At 54.3% G+C, this 15354-nt stretch overlaps 1 protein-coding gene across 3 annotated transcripts in view; it reads left to right on the forward strand.

The window, feature by feature from the left end:
- The window catches only part of KIAA1671 (KIAA1671 ortholog), a 143822-nt gene that overhangs the window by 119729 nt on the left and 8739 nt on the right, over positions 1-15354 (forward strand). For all 3 annotated transcript variants that reach the window (XM_039225358.1, XM_039225369.1, XM_039225363.1), the window contains 4 exons: positions 5386-5504; positions 9722-9977; positions 12650-12824; positions 14996-15123. In XM_039225358.1, coding sequence (XP_039081289.1) covers positions 5386-5504; positions 9722-9977; positions 12650-12824; positions 14996-15123 — 678 coding nt within the window. The remainder of the gene's footprint in view (positions 1-5385; positions 5505-9721; positions 9978-12649; positions 12825-14995; positions 15124-15354) is intronic.

Below are 15354 nucleotides of genomic sequence, written 5' to 3' on the forward strand. Positions count from 1 at the left end.
AGGGCTTGGGGCTTGCTGAGCTCCTGATCTGAGCAAGTGTTTGTTTATTGTTGTTGTTTCTTAATTTTTGAGAGAGTGAGCAGGGAAGGGGCAGAGAGAGGGGGAGACAGAGGATCCAAAGCAGGCTCTGTGCTGACCGCACACAGCCTGACACGGGGCTCGAACTCACGAACCGTAAGATCATGATCTGAGCCAAAGTTTGACGCTCACCTGACTGAGCCCCCACCAGGCGCCCCTGAGCAAGTTGTTTTTAAACCTGCCAAGTTCTTGATGAAATGTTTGAGAGCATTTTCACATACATTTCCCTATTTTAGTGTACACTTCCTCATCGGAGCCTTTTGAGGCATCCTGGGAAAGTTGGGGGCAGGTGGATGTTAGGGGCTGGAAGGAGCACAGAGTAGGAACGCTCCATCCCAGAGGCGCCCGCGCTGCCTCTGACTTGTGAAAACTAAGAGCCAGTCATCAATTCCTGTCTCTGTGCCTCAGTTTCTCATCTGAAAAAGGTCAACTGAATCAACTCAAGAGTCCTTCTCACTGTAAATGATAAGATTTGATAATCCTCACGTGACAGATGACAAGTGAAATACAGGTGTGGGCGTTGGGTGGCCATCCATCAGGGACGCACGTCGGGAAAGACCCGCCCAAGTCCCAGATGGGGGGGCTCACTGGGACGCGTGTGTGTCGTTAGTTTGTCACGTGTATTTTCAGACTACCTTGTCGGCACCAACTTGCCTGTGGACAGTGAGGGTTTTGGCAACAGCCTGTGAAGCAAGACTGAATTGAAAGAATATCCATTCTTGCCTTAAAGCGAATTAAAACTGACTTCTGGAAAGTTTTTATTAGAGTTTGGAGGCCTTTCAGTGGTTGATCTCAAGGCCTCGTAACCCTGGGAGCAAAGCTCAAGCCTCACTTGATTCGAAATGCTGCCAGGGTCTGCCAGAGGGAGGAGACATGAATGATTTGCAGCGCACGCAAGGTTACCAGGATACTCACTGGAGAAAGCGCTGATAAATGGCTTGCTTTCTTAAGCCTCATTTACAAGATGAACTCCCCTAGATAATCCCACCCCCTGAATTACTCCAAACTTGCGGGTCTGTGTTAAAGAGTAGTGACGTGACGGCATTCAGGCACATATGTAACATCTGCTTTTTGGTCCGGACAGCAAGGCACAGAGAGGTTAAGTAACTTGCCCAAGGTCACACAACCGCTGCATAATGAATCCAGACATTCTAGCTCCAGAAGCAGGACATGTCCAAGGAAGGTGGAAAAGAAACAGGTCAATTATAATGATTACATTGTGGGAAGTTCTACAGCAATGCCGTCCACTAGAACTTTCTGCAGGGATGGAAATGTTCTGTATCCGTGCTGTTCAATATGGTAGCTACTTGTGGCCATGGAGCCTGTGAAATGTGGCTAGTGCCACTGAAGAATGGAATTCTTTGTATTTTTAAATTTTAGTAACTTCAAGTTAAATTTAACTAGCCACACGTGGCTGGTGGCTACCTTAATGAACAGCACAGATAATAGAGACCTGAGATCTAGGGCATGGTGAGAGCCACGGGGCTCCTGAGACAGGCTTGGTGGGGGTGAGTTCAGGGAAGGCTTCCTGGAGGAAGAGCCCTCAACATTGAAATCTGAAGGATAGCTGGAGGTGAGAGAGAGTTGCCTGGGGCACATGAGGGTGTAGAGCAGCCAGTGGGAGGGCCCAGCAGGAGATGATGGGGAAGGAGCCCAACTAATGATGATCCCATAAGCCACTTTTAAAGTATTTGGACTTTGGGGCGCCTGGGTGGCTTAGTCGGTTAAGCGTCCGACTTTCGCTTGGGTCATGATCTCGCGCTTCGTGGGTTCGAGCCCCGCGTCAGGCTCTGTGCTGACTGCCAGCTCAGAGCCTGGAGCCTGTTTCAGTCTGTGACTCCCTCTCTCTCTGACCCTCCCCTGCTCACGCTGTCTCTCTCTCTCTCTCCTAGAAATAAATAAAACATTAAAAAAATTAAAAAAAAAAGTATTTGGACTTTACCCTGAGGGACGGGATGTGGGCTATTAACGGGCTTTGGCAAGGACCTTGAAAGCCCAGAGTTTGGTTTTGTTAAGTGTAATGGGAGGAGCCAGAGGTGAGGAAGGTGGGGAGACCCTGGAGCTGGCCAAGGCTGGACAGAATGTTCTGGAAGGAGACTTTGAAGGACCGGATGTTGATGTGATGGCAGGAGTGAGAGAGAGGAGTCAGGGGTGCTGCCTTTGGGAGTCTTGGGCCTGGCATTAGGGAGATGTGCCTTCCTGCTTGTGGGGATCCCACACCTGAGTCTAAATCCTAAATCCCTCAGGAGGGCCCACAGACAGGGATGGGTGGAAACCTACGGGTCGTCGCTGCCCCCGTCTTCTGCCCTGATTGCACCCTCGGCATCCTACCCACCTGGCCATTCTGACTTCCAAAGGCCCCACCTGTACCCCCCTACCTCCCTCCCCAAGCAAAGAAAGATCCCCGTCCTTCGTGTGGGTGGGGGGGGGGCACGAAAATGGTTCTGAGCACCTATAGCTCCTGTCTCCTGAGCTTAATGATTTCCAGAGATCACCTCCTTGAGGCCTCAAAACAACCCTCGTTTTTCTAATGAGGAAACCGAGGCTTGAGTGGGCGGTGTCACTTGGCCGGACCTCACATCTGGGGCAGAGCAGAGATGGGAGGCCCTCCTCTTCTGCCGGAGCTGTGACACAGAGCTGTCACCCCCTGCCTCCCACTGAGCTTAGCACACGCCCCGTATCCGGCTCGTGGCTGTCTGCAAAGTGCTCAGGACAGTGATGTCAAGTCCACCACAGCAACCCCTAGGGCCCCCACCTCTGGCTTCTGAGTCTGGCCTATGTAGGGGATTAAGTTAGCAAATGCCTGATTCTGTGACATCTTTGAAAACCAGTGAGAAGCTGGGCATGTGCTCAGATGGCGACGGCCATTCCAGGGCCCCAGGGAGAGTTCTGTTGAGGGTGCAGGGCATCCGAGAACGTCAGGTGATCTCTCAAGGCAAAAATGCCCCGTTTCCCCGAGTGGGGACTGACTTCATCCCTCAAGCAGGCTCACAGCCACCCCCCGCACATGCTGCCCGTGAGCCTAGAGATCGGGCAGATGGCCCCATGACTGGCTGGCTCATCACAAGTCAAAACCTTAAAAATATGCCACCCTTGACCTGGTGATTCTCTACTTAGGAATTTCTTCCGATGTGTCACTTTAGCCTCGAGGACGTTCGTCATGTTGTTGATTATAACAGGGAAAAACATTCAGCAACCTGAATGCCCAAATCTTGGGGATTGGTGAATGAACTAAAGGTGCTTAGTCTGTTCCGTGGAGTCTTCAGCCATTAAAGATGCGGATGTGGACGGGCCGCCTGGGTGGCTCCAGTGGTTACTTGAACTTGCCTCCGATCACGATCTTGCAGTTCGTGGGATCGAGCCCCCTGTCGGGCTCTGCGCTGACAGTGCAGAGCCTGCTTGGGATTCTCTCTCTCTCTTCCTATCTTTCTGCCCCTCCCCCCCCCACATTCTCCCTCAAAAGAAATAAATAAACTTAAAAAAAAAAAAAGGTGTAGAATTGGCCCAGGGGAAATTCTGGATAGGACTCTGCCAGAATATTGTCAGTGGGTGATGGGTGTTATTCTTTGTGCTTCTTTATCAGTTCTAAGTGTTTTACAGAGAGCATGTATTATTTTGTTAGCTCATAAAAGGAAAGCGTTGTGCGGGCAGTGGCCTCGGGGCTGTTTGGGCCTCAGCTGTTAGGGTCTTTGAGTGTGGCCGTCTGTGAGGTGACCTAGGGTGTTCTGCTGAATTCCTGTTCGTGCATCACCCCCTCCCACAGCATCCCCTTGAGCATCATGGGCTACACGAGTCGGGAGAGGAAGGGAATGGGGAAGGAGGTGGGCATGGATCGTGCATGTCTTGAGCGTCAGGCCGTGAACTAGGAGCCGTCATGTGGGTCCTGTCCTTGGCATCCGTGCCCTTAGATGGCCACCGTGTCCTCACTGGATGCTCATAACTTCTCTGTGCCCCTGGTGAAAACCCTGAGGTCACACTGCTAATAAGCGTGTCCCCGGGCAGGTGTTCATTCTCCTGGACCCTACGAGCTTGTTCTGCCAAGGATGGTCCACAAAAGCGCAGAGTGTAAACAAAGATGATAGGGCATCTTGACCTTGAAGAGTGCATCAGCTGAGTCACAGCATCTCGGGGGCTGTGTCTGCTGTGCTGTGGCCCCCCACCCCCCATTCCCTGATGCTTGGCACATAGTAGGTGTTCAGCAAATATCTCTTGAGTAAATACCGTCTATGTCAAACTTTACCTGGTACCATGGTGAACCCAGCCTAGGCAGGAAGGATTCAGCAGGAGGAGAGAGATCACTGTGGGTTGTGATGGCTTTGGCTGAGGAGGATGGACAGGAAGACGGAGGGGGTGCAAGGAAAACCACAGAGGCTGGGATGTGGGAGGCTTGCGCGGGACTCAGAGAAGAGGTCAGGGAGGGTGGGAGGAAGGGTTTGTTTGGTGCGGGGTGGGAGATGGCACTGGGCTGGGCTCCCTCAATTACAAGAGGTGTTGGATTTCAGCTGGAGGACAATAGGGAGCCATTGAAGGTTGTTGAGCAAGGAAGGGGCTTTTAACTTGCTAAAGTGAACAAGGTGGGGGAACCCAGCAGTTCAATCACTTAGTGGAGGTCTGGGAGCTGCCCACCGTGTGCCAGCACTCCTTCCAAGTGCCCCGGCCGAGGCACTGAGTAGGTAGTGACGACAGAAGGATCCAGGGATCCAGACTGCCTGGGCGCAGTGGTTATCAGTTTGGACATCGGGTCCCAGCCTCCTGCCAGGGTTTGAGTTCCACTCCACCGTGCACGGGCTGTTGGATTTGGGGCCTGTCACTTCACCTGTGTGAGCCTCCGTGTTCTCATCTGCAAAATGGGGATCGTAATAAAGACTGCCAATGGGAAGCCGGTGGCAGTGGGAACCTGTGGGCGGGGGACAGGTGAGGGAGTGTCCCCACCAGGTGGACAAGTCCTGGGAGACTGAAGATGGAGAGAAGATCGTCCCGCCTGCAGTGCCAGGGAGAGCAGGGAGAGAGAGGGGCACTGAGGACGGGCAGCCTGGTGCCCTGCCTGCTGGGGAGGGTGACACCTCCATCCCGGTTTGCTTGCCTTTAGCACTGACAGCCCTGCATCCTGTGACACCTTGGGCACATGGGGACAGCTGGTAGCCCTAATACCTGTGCCCCTCCCCCAGACCTTTGGACCCGCCGCTGAGCACAGTAGAGAGCGGGGGCGGTTTGAGCCGGGGGCGATGCCCGTGATCTGTGGCAGCTGCGGACCAGGTTCTGAGCGTTTTCCCCTGATAGGAACCTCCTCTCCGCTCGTCCCTGCAGGACCAGCTGAAGCAATGTTTCTCCAGGCGGCCCCCCGAGGCGAGGGACACCGACACCCTCGTGCAGGAAGCCGACAGCCAGTATGGGACGTGGACGGACCAGCGCCAGAGTGGGGAGAGGTAAGGCGTCCCCGGGTGTCTGTATGGAGGGCGGTGTGGTCCCCCTGCACCCTCGTTTCTATATTTCTAGAACCTGCTTTGTCCTTGAACACAAGAGTAATCCATTCTTACTGTAAAACAGAAAATGTAGAAAAGTACGAATCATTTAATTTATTTATTTATTAATATTTTTATTTATTTCTAGGAGAGAGAGAGACAGCGTGAGCAGGGGAGGGTCAGAGAGAGAGGGAGTCACAGACTGAAACAGGCTCCAGGCTCTGAGCTGGCAGTCAGCGCAGAGCCCGACGCGGGACTCGAACCCACGAACCGCGAGATCATGACCCGAGCGAAAGTCGGACGCTTAACCGACTAAGCCACCCAGGCGCCCCTGAATTATTTTAAAATAATATATGAAATGTCCAGATTAGGCAGATCCATAGAGACGGAAAGGAGGTTAGTTGCCAGGGGCTGGGGTACGTAGGTAGGGATGTTTCACAAGTACCAGGCTTCCTTTTGGGGGAATGAAGATGCCCTAGAATTACATCATGGCAATGGTGGCACAATGTGCGAAATGCCACTGATGGAAAATGTTATGTGTGTTACAGCACAGTGAAAGAAAGTACAAAGAAAGTGAAAACCATATGTAACCCCAGCGCACAGATCATGAATGAGGGCATTCGTGCTTTTTGTTAGATGTCTGTCTAGACTTTCCACTCTATCTGTATGTGTTTACAGAGGAACGTACTATACATGTTGCTTTTTAAGCTGTGTCTGCCTTTAATATTGCCCCAGTTAAACTTTTTTTTTAGTTTACTTTTTGAGAGAGAGAGAAAGAGTGAGCAGGGGGGAGGGGCAGAGAAAGAGAAGAGAGAGAATCCCAAGCAGGCAAAACACTGTCAGTGCAGAGCCTGGGGCAGGGCTCCAACCCGTGAACCATGAGATCATGACCTGAGCTGAAATCAAGAGTTGGACGCTTAACTGACTGAGCCACCCAGGCGCCCCCGTTTTTTGTTTTTTTTTTTTTAAATTTTTTAGCATATTTGTTTTTTGAGCGAGAGCATATCGCCCCTGTTAAAGGCTTGGGGGGCCGTCAGAGGTCTGCCTGGTTACGGCTGTGGCAGAAGCCTTCATATTATCACGAAGAGCGTGGACCCAAGTCGCAGGCAGCTCTGAGTTCCAGCCCTGCCCTAGCCGGCTGCGGGACTCTGGGTCAATGAGTTACGATTTCCAGGCTTTGCGTCCCTCTTCCATAGGAGGGAATGATGCTTCTAAAAACAGCCGGGGTTTATTGAGCAGACGTGGCAAGCACTGTTGTAAGCATGTAAATGTGTTAACATCTAATCGTGCCACCCCATCTTGCGGAGGTGAAGGCCGAGGCAGCCCACCACATGGGGTGGCTGCCAACTGCTGTGCAGATTCCCCGGCACAGACAGTAGGACCTCTTCACGGCACCTGTTTGTTGTTCTAAAAATACAGTATTCTCTCTCTCGGGCGGGATCGAGCACAGTCGTGGCTTTGTGGACGCCTGGGCTGGACACGGCCGTGTTCTCAGCTCTCCCTCGCCAGGGGCCACAGGATCACGTGGTCATGTGACCACAGCAGAGTCACATGCTTTGTTTTTTTAATGTTTGTTTATTTTTGAAGGAGAGAGAGAGAGAGAGAGAGAGCGTGTGTGAGCAGGGAAGGAGGAAGAGAGAGGGAGACACAGAATCTGAAACAGGCTTCAGGCTCTGAAGTGTGAGCACAGAGCCCCATACGGGGCTCGAACCCACGAACTGTGAGATCATGACCTGAGCTGAAGTTGGACGCCTAGTCGACTGAGCCACCCAGGCGCCCCTAACATGGTCTATTGAAGTCAGAGAGACCTGGGTTGGCGGCGTGGCCCCCGCCAGCTGTGTCACTGAGTGCCTCGGTTCCCTCACCTTTGGGGGTCTGCCCAGGGGCGAGGGGACTGATCCCCAGCTCTCCACCTGCTTCCCCTGCCCTCTTTGCTGGGACCCTCCACTGGGCAGTGTCCCCCAGCCCTCGATGTTAAAGTTGGGTGGACGTGGATGGAATGAAAAATGGGTATGTGGGGGGAGGGGGTGCCTGGGTGGCTCAATTGGGTGACCAATTGACTGGGTGACTTCAGCTCAGGTCAGGATCTCATGGTTTGTGAGGTCAAGCCCCACATCGGGCTCTGTGCTGACAGCTCAGACCTGCTTGGGGTTCTCGCTCTCTCCCTCTCTCTCTGACCTTTCCCCATGCTCTCTCTCTCACAAAATAAGTAAATAAACATTAAAAACAAGAAAAGAAAATGGGTACAAAGACAAAAAAGGGAAGCGAAGGTTTCTTATAGTTCCCACGAAAGCCTTTTTGCCCCTAACCCGTGAAAGGTGTTTTGTTAATGAGCCTACTTACCTGTCACTGGACTTCACTTAAGTCTCCTGCAAGAACCCTCAGGACTGTGAGTCCAGAAGCCTGCATCTGGGTTCCGTCTCGCTCACTGTGTGACCCTGGGAGGCCTGTCCTCTCCTGTGCGTGGGCGCCCCCATCTGCTCCCCAGAAGCATTGCAGCGCCCCTTCCCTGGCCGCCCAGCCCTGGGCAACAGCGCCATCTGCTGCCTCCTTGGTGGTATTTCCCCCGTGGTTCCAGGACTCACCTCAGTCCCACCCCACACCCCAAAATCCTGCCCATTATTCATCCCAGGGCTGACCCAGCATGGCTGTGCGCCAGGGGTGAGCCGCCAGTACACCTGGGTCAGACGTTCTGTGCAGGGGTGTAGCTCCGGGAGCTTCCAGGGCAGACCCCTTCTATCAGCGAGGTGGTGCCTGGGTGCCTGCCTGCCCTTCCTCAGGAGAAGCTCTCCCATGCTCTTGGCTTTGGTGTCTTTAGTGGGAGGGAGGAGCCTTTTTAACTTACTGGCTTAATTTTTTTGGCCTTATTGATTTATAAATTTCTGTCTCATGTGGTCCCAGTCATCCAAGCCATACTTAAATACACTACCATGGGCAGAACTTCTAGAAGTAGAAGGGTCAAGGGCATGGATTCTGGAGTTGGCTCCAGCCCTTTGGGCAAGCCACTTCACACCTCTGTGCCTTGGTTTCCTCACCTTTAGTGGGGTTAATATTTAATTTCCTGAGGCTAATCCCGCCTGATAACATGGTGGTGGCTGCAAGATGACAGGGCGACCCTCACGGGATTAGGGAGAGGATTCAGGGACTCAGTTTGTAGCATAGTGCCTGGCACATAGTAAGTGCTCAGTAAATCTTTATCGCATGTGTGAACGAGTAAATGGGACCATGCGGAAGAGTCCCCTGCCTCCTGCTCTTCCATGAGCGACTGCTGGTGATTTTTATCGATATCAGCGCTTGTCTGACAGAAATACAGCTCGACACTGGGTGTTATATGGAAACCAACTTGACAGTAAACTATTAAAAAAAAAGAAGAAGAAAGAAAGAAATATAGCTCGAGCTGCAAATGTGAGGCGTGTGTGATCTAAGATACTCCAGTGGCCCCGGCAAAAGAGTAAAAATGAAACCAGGTGGAAATTAATGGTAACAACTGAACTAACAATAGTTTATTGACTCTGAATCTGAAACGTTATCATTTCAATGTGTAATCACTATTTTACATTCTCTCTCTCTCTCTCTCTCTTTTTATCCAAAGCGTTGGGAATCCAGTGTGTACTTTGTACTCTGGGCTCGCACGTGCCACATGGCGACGGCCCGGCAGCCACATGTGACCAGTGGCTCCCGCACTTCTGCCCCGTACAGGGTGGGAGGGTCTCGAGTGGGACAGTACTGCCCCCTTCCTGTCCACACCTGTGCAGGTGCTCCGGCTGTACCACGGACAGCGCCTGGTGGTGCCGCGAAAGGTTATCCCACCGGGGGTTCGGGGTCTTGTCTCCTGGCATGTAAACCACACCCTGAACCTGCTCTCCGCCACTTTTTTTTTTTTTAATTTTTTTTTTTTAATGTTTTATTTATTTCTAGGAGAGAGAGAGACAGCATGAGCAGGGGAGGGTCAGAGAGAGAGGGAGTGACAGACTGAAACAGGCTCCAGGCTCTGAGCTGGCAGTCAGCACAGAGCCCGACGCGGGGCTCGAACCCACAAACCGCGAGATCATGACCTAAGCGAAAGTCGGACGCTTAACCGACTAAGCCACCCAGGCGCCCCTACTCTCCGCCACTTTTACTTGCACTTTAGTCCCGAAGCCACCGGCACAGTGATGTCTCCCTTCCCTCCTTTCTCGTAGTCTGGCCCCTGAGTCCCCATCCCCGGACAGCAGTGCCGTGTCAGCGCGGAAACAGCTGCCGGGCAGCCGCCTGTCTTCTCTGTCCTCCCAAACGGAGGCCACCTCGGCAGGGGACCAGCACAGCGGCTCCAGGGAGCAGCGCAGCACCAGCGTGGACCAGTCCAGCACCGACTTGGAATCCACCGATGGGACGGAGGGGCTGCCCGCGCCGGACGCCTGCCCTGCAAGGAGTGTGGACGACTTCTCCTTCATAGATGTGAGTCAGTAACTGGGAGCACGCATTGGGAAGTCATTCCTCCCTAAAGGGCTGCTCTGGCATCTCTGAGCCAGTAGCCCCTCCCGGAGGGTAGGATCCGTGTGCCAGGGACCCCTGGGGCAGGTGCAGAGGGCACGGTCTGAGATGGGACTGATGTCCACAAGGTAGCTGGGACCTGCCATTGGCCCGCAAACGTCTTCACCTCTCCGAGCCTCGGCTTCCTCATGCGCTGATAAACCAGCACGATGGACTCCGTGACCTCAGATGCGATCACGTGTGTTCACCTTACAGCTGATCGCAGCCCAGACCTGTTAGGTCAGCAGGACGTCCGAGGGGGTCTGCCTGGGGTTTGCCATTCCCGGCATGCCGCGCCTGGAGTTTGTTCGGACCCAGTCTGCGGGGCATCCGCACCAAGGCCTTGCTTGGTGGGATGTGTCTCTGGTCCCAGGGATCCCTGTCTCTCTAAACATGTAGGAGTGGTTCCCGGAAGGGGAGCCCCCTCGGGCATGGACAGCCTCGTGTGGGTCCCCAGGGGCAGCCCCTAGGACTCAGCTCTTCTCGGTTCCGAGCGGAGCCAGCTTCCCAGATGCCAGCCGCCCAGGCCCAGCGGCATCCTACCTCAGCCCCTTCCCCGCCAGCGTCTGTCCTCTGCACCCACAGGAGCCTTTCCCATCTTTGAAGCCTTACTGTTCTCTTTCTCTGACATTAGGGCTACCCCCGCCCACCCTCCTGTGGATGCATCATCTAAATGATGCAAAATCTAAAAGCAAGCCGCTGTCTTCGCCCACACTCTTAGGGATGGCTACCCCGATTCTCCCCAGAGAAGGATCCCCGCTGCTTTGGGAGAAAGGTCTTCCTCCGGGTCCTCAGAGGGAATGCCCCCTCCTAGATATGGTCAGGGTCTCTTAATGGCACCTCTGGGTAAGGAAGGACAGAGATGGGGAGAGACACAAAGTCTCTGTTGGGCCACCCCCTATAGAAACATGGACTAAGGATTCAGTTAGGTGATGGGTTCAGTTATTCATTCAACAAACATTTACTGAGCTCAAGCTATGCACCAAGCATTGCTGGAGCTTCCGTGCTTGTATGACATCCAGTCCTCTGGACTTACCTTCTAGAACATTAAGCAGCGGCCATTATACATATAACAGCATCGCCAGCAGCCCCTGGTCCCTGAGTGTCGGTCCCTGGACTGCTTGCCTGTCAGTAACCCCAAGAGGCAAAAATTGCTGCCCCATTTTGCAGGTTTTAGGGGAGCCAGTGAGTGGCTCAAGGGCAGGTGTCCCCGAGCACAGGTCCAGCAGCTTGTTGAAGGCGCACTGAGGTCTCCCTGCCCTGCCCAGCACCACTCGGGTCTCCCGTGGGGGCTGTTTGGAGGTAGAAAGGGAAGGCGAGGCACTAAGGTGTCCAGTCCCTGCCCCAGCCTGTGGCCGCGAGGGCAGCCCTGGGAAAACAGAGACATCTGCCCCTCACGGTAGTCCCCTCCCCACCCTGCCACAGTCTCTGAGTCTGAAAACCTGGCTCTGTGCCTTCCGTCCCTCCCCTCCTTCCCCCGGCCCCATCAGGTCCCGCCGCTGGACACCATTGTGACCCCTTTGAGAAGCAGCAGGGCAGACATTAATCCCCTCCTCCATCCCCAGTGTGGTGGCCGCCGCTTCCCAGCTGTGGGAGACGAGTCACTGAAATTAGCCCGCCGTCACTCATCTAAAGAGGCTGTGGGTGACGGCATTTCTTCAAAGTAGCCCTGAGCGGGAGAACCCAGCCTTTCAGGCAAGCACCTGTGCTGGCCGGTGTGAGCCTGTCAGACAGTGTGAAACCAGGACTTCCCACACCTGGGCCCCCCCGAGTTCTCCCAGTTGCTGAAGGAGGCAGAGCCTATTGGGATATTCCATTTTTATAAAGAGGAACATTCAGGCTCAGAGAGGTGAAGTCCGCCACTCAAGGTCACACAGCCAAGATCTGAACCAAGTGGAATTTGAACACAGAGCTCTGAGTGCTTCCCCAGCACCCCACCCCTCCAGGCCATCTCGGAATGAGTGGCTGCCCATCCGTCTTGCTGGGCCCACCTGGAGGGTCTGCAACCCCCGCCCTTCCCCTGTGGGAGGTTATCACCTTGGAAGGCATCACTGACCCTCTGCCCGCGTCAGCTCAGAGTGTGATGCCTGCAAACAAGTGTTTGGCGTCAGGCGCATTGCCCTGCCCGCCCCTGCCCGCCCCTACGTGCCCCTACCTGCACCCTGAATTATTGTGAGCAAAGCAGGGGCCACACACAGAATGCCTCAGCGCACGGGCTCTGCGTGGATACGGGTCCTACCAAGATTTAGTGAGATGATGTATTCGGTTATTCATTCAACGCGCAAACGAACATTTATCAGGGTCCTGCTGTATACCAGCGCTGCTCTAGCCCCATGACTCATGAGGAAGGAAAGGGCATTTTCGCTCCTGTCCACTAGGGGGCTGGCACCATGCTGGCACATTCAGAGTTTGGTTCACAGAGGAATCTAGATATGGTATGTTTCACGGAGGGATCTAGGTTCCTGGGCTGAGGTGCCCCACGTACCCCCTAAACAGTGGCTTGTGTATCAAGGAGGCGACGCACAGCCCCTGCCAGTGGTGCCCTCAGTTAATGGCTCCCTTGCTTTTCTCCTTCCCCCTCCCCGCCGCTCCCAAAGCAAACCTCAGTTCTCGACTCAAGTGCCCTCAAGACCCGGGTGCAGCTGAGCAAGAGAAGCCGCCGCCGGGCTCCCAGCTCCCACTCGCTCCGGCGCAGCCGAGTTAGCCAGTCGGAGAGCCGGTCTCCTTTGGAGGCAGAGGCTGACAACGCATGGATGTTCAAGGACTCAACGGGTATGCCCCATCCTCCCTTCTCCCTGGAGACCACATTGAACAGCAGGACGGATCTGGGTTAGACACTAAGCAGCACTTCCTGCCCTTGTAGGCTGCAGGATTGGAGAACATAGTTAGAGAGGAAACTGTGCTCTCTCATTCTACAGACCTTGTTAGAAACAGGTGAAAACAGCTTTTCCTGGGATGACATATTAATTGGGGCTCCACGGGTTGCAAAGGACAGAGACACAACTTAGTAGGATTTTACGGTTTCTGCCTTTACCCTTATTAAATTTACTCAGACTTTTCTAGGTCTTTAAAGACTTGCTGGTCTTTGTCCAGATTCTTGAGTGGACAGATTAGATCTATTTATCATCCACTTTTTTGTTTCTAATAAATTATTATTATTATTTTAATGTTAATTATTTTGATAGAGAGAGACACAGAGTATGAGCGGGGTAGGAGTGCAGAGAGAGAGACACAGAATCCGAAGCAGGCTCCAGGCTCTGAGCTATCAGCACAGAGCCCGACGCAGGGCTTGAACCCACAAACCATGGGATCATGACCTGAGCCGAAGTCGGACGCTTAACTGACTCTGCCACCCAGGAGTCCCTCTAATAAGTTATTAAGGCTACACATTTTCCTCTAAGGACTTCTTTGGCTGAATCCTGTGCATTGAATCTTAAAGAGCCAACAGGAACTAGCCAGGGAAGGGTATTCCAGACAAAACTATCAATGGGATCAAAGGGACAAGCGTGTAGAAAGAACATCTGTGTGTGTGGCAGGGGCCTAAGTGGTTCAGGGCTGCTCAGGCCAAGAGTAGCAGGGATTGTGCCAGAAGGGTGGGCACAGGCCAGCTCGTGGACAGTCGCAAGCCTTGCTAAGGAGTTCAGCTTTGTGGGGGGCAGGGAGCCATGGAGGAGTATTAAGAAGCAAAACCTCTTCTTATAATGGAAAGCATGGCAGATGACCTCCCCGCTCTACACAGACACAAGCCCCCAAACGCCATTGCAGGGCCTTTGACTCCTTGGGGTTCACCCATGGCCAGTAGTGGGGTGTTAGACCAGGCTCGGAGCTGAGTGAGGGGCCTAGCTTCTGACCAGATGCCTTAAAGAAATGCTTGGAGGGTCTTCCCTCCCTCTCCTACATCATGTTTATGAGTAAGGAATATGACTTGAATAAGACTTCTCTCTGCACTTTCCTGGGTTTTCTGAGCCAAATCCCACCCAGCGGCCTGGAGCCAGTGAAAACCGATGTGGGCGGGGTGCCTGGGCGACTCAGTCCAGCAAGCATCCGACTCTTGATTTCAGTCCAGATCCTGATCTCAAGGTTCAGTTCGTGAGACCAAGCCCTGCATGGGGCTCAGCGCTGACAGTGCGAAGGAAGCTTGGGATTCTGTCTTTCCCTCTCTCTCTCTGCCCCTCCCCGACTCGGGTACACACACTCTCTCTCTCAAAGCAAACATTTGAAAAAAGCCAATGTGGGGACCGAGGCGCACCAGTACCCCCAGCTGGAACATGGCAGCATCCTTCTGGTTCCCAGCAGCCTTGAGGAGCCAGCCTGGGGCTGGGGAGGGCCTGGGGGTAGGCCTTCTGAGCCCACCCCAGCTCCCTGCATGGCCTGGGGGGGTCCAGAGGAGCAGACCTTGCCTGCTTCCTCCCCCACCCCTCCCCGCACTCCTCACTGCTTTCAAGCCCGAGCCGGGGAGGCTAATGCCCTCGCTCCTCATTCCTGGAGGCGTGGGGACATGGAGTCCACACCCCCAAAGTGTCTCCTATGAGGCCGATGGCGATGCAGTTAAGTTCCTGAAAGAGGGGGGCTGGGGCGAAGGGAAGCGGCTTCCTGGTCCGGCTCTGGGCGGGCCTTCCATGAGACACACGGAGCCCCCCGCCCCGTCTTCAAAGAGCCGCCGCCACTGGCTGAAAGCATTTGTGTCCTTTGCTCCGCCAAAGCCTCCCTTCTCTTACCCTGACTTGAAAGGAGCCGGGAGCCAGGAGGTGGGTCTGTCGTGCCTTCTCCTCCCAGGAGAACATGGTCATACCGTATTGTCGGTGTTGGGGCACCTCCATTTGTCCTCATCTGTACAATGGGCCAGTGATCCGTTCCGGACCCGGCCGGTGTGAGGACCGCGTGAGGGACCGTGTGCGGGGCACCTGCTGGCCTCCTGTGACCTGCTCTCTTCTTTGCAACAGAAGAGAGAGCTCCCAGGAGGGAGGAGTCCGACGAGGAGGAGGAGAAGCCACACAGGGCTGAGAGGACCCCCGCGGGCCCCCCCCAGAGGATGCCCGTGTTTCCAGGCATGGACCCGGCCGTGCTGAAGGTACCGCTCGTCACACCCAAACCACCCTCAACCTTGGCAGCAAAGAGAGCGGGTCTCTCCCGTGTTCTTTCCCCCCCTCCCTCCTTCTCTGCCTTCCCACCCTCTGTTCCTCTCCTTCCCTCCCCCCTCCCTCCCTCTGTTCTTCTCCTTCCCCCCTTCCCCCCTTTCCGTCCCCTTCCCTCCCCCTTCCCTCCCCCCTTCCCGCCCTCTGTTCCTCTCCTTCCCTCCCCC

Source organism: Hyaena hyaena, unplaced genomic scaffold (genome assembly GCF_003009895.1).
Source record: "Hyaena hyaena isolate Hyena2069 unplaced genomic scaffold, ASM300989v1 scaffold_19, whole genome shotgun sequence".
Taxonomy (NCBI): Eukaryota; Metazoa; Chordata; class Mammalia; order Carnivora; family Hyaenidae; genus Hyaena; species Hyaena hyaena.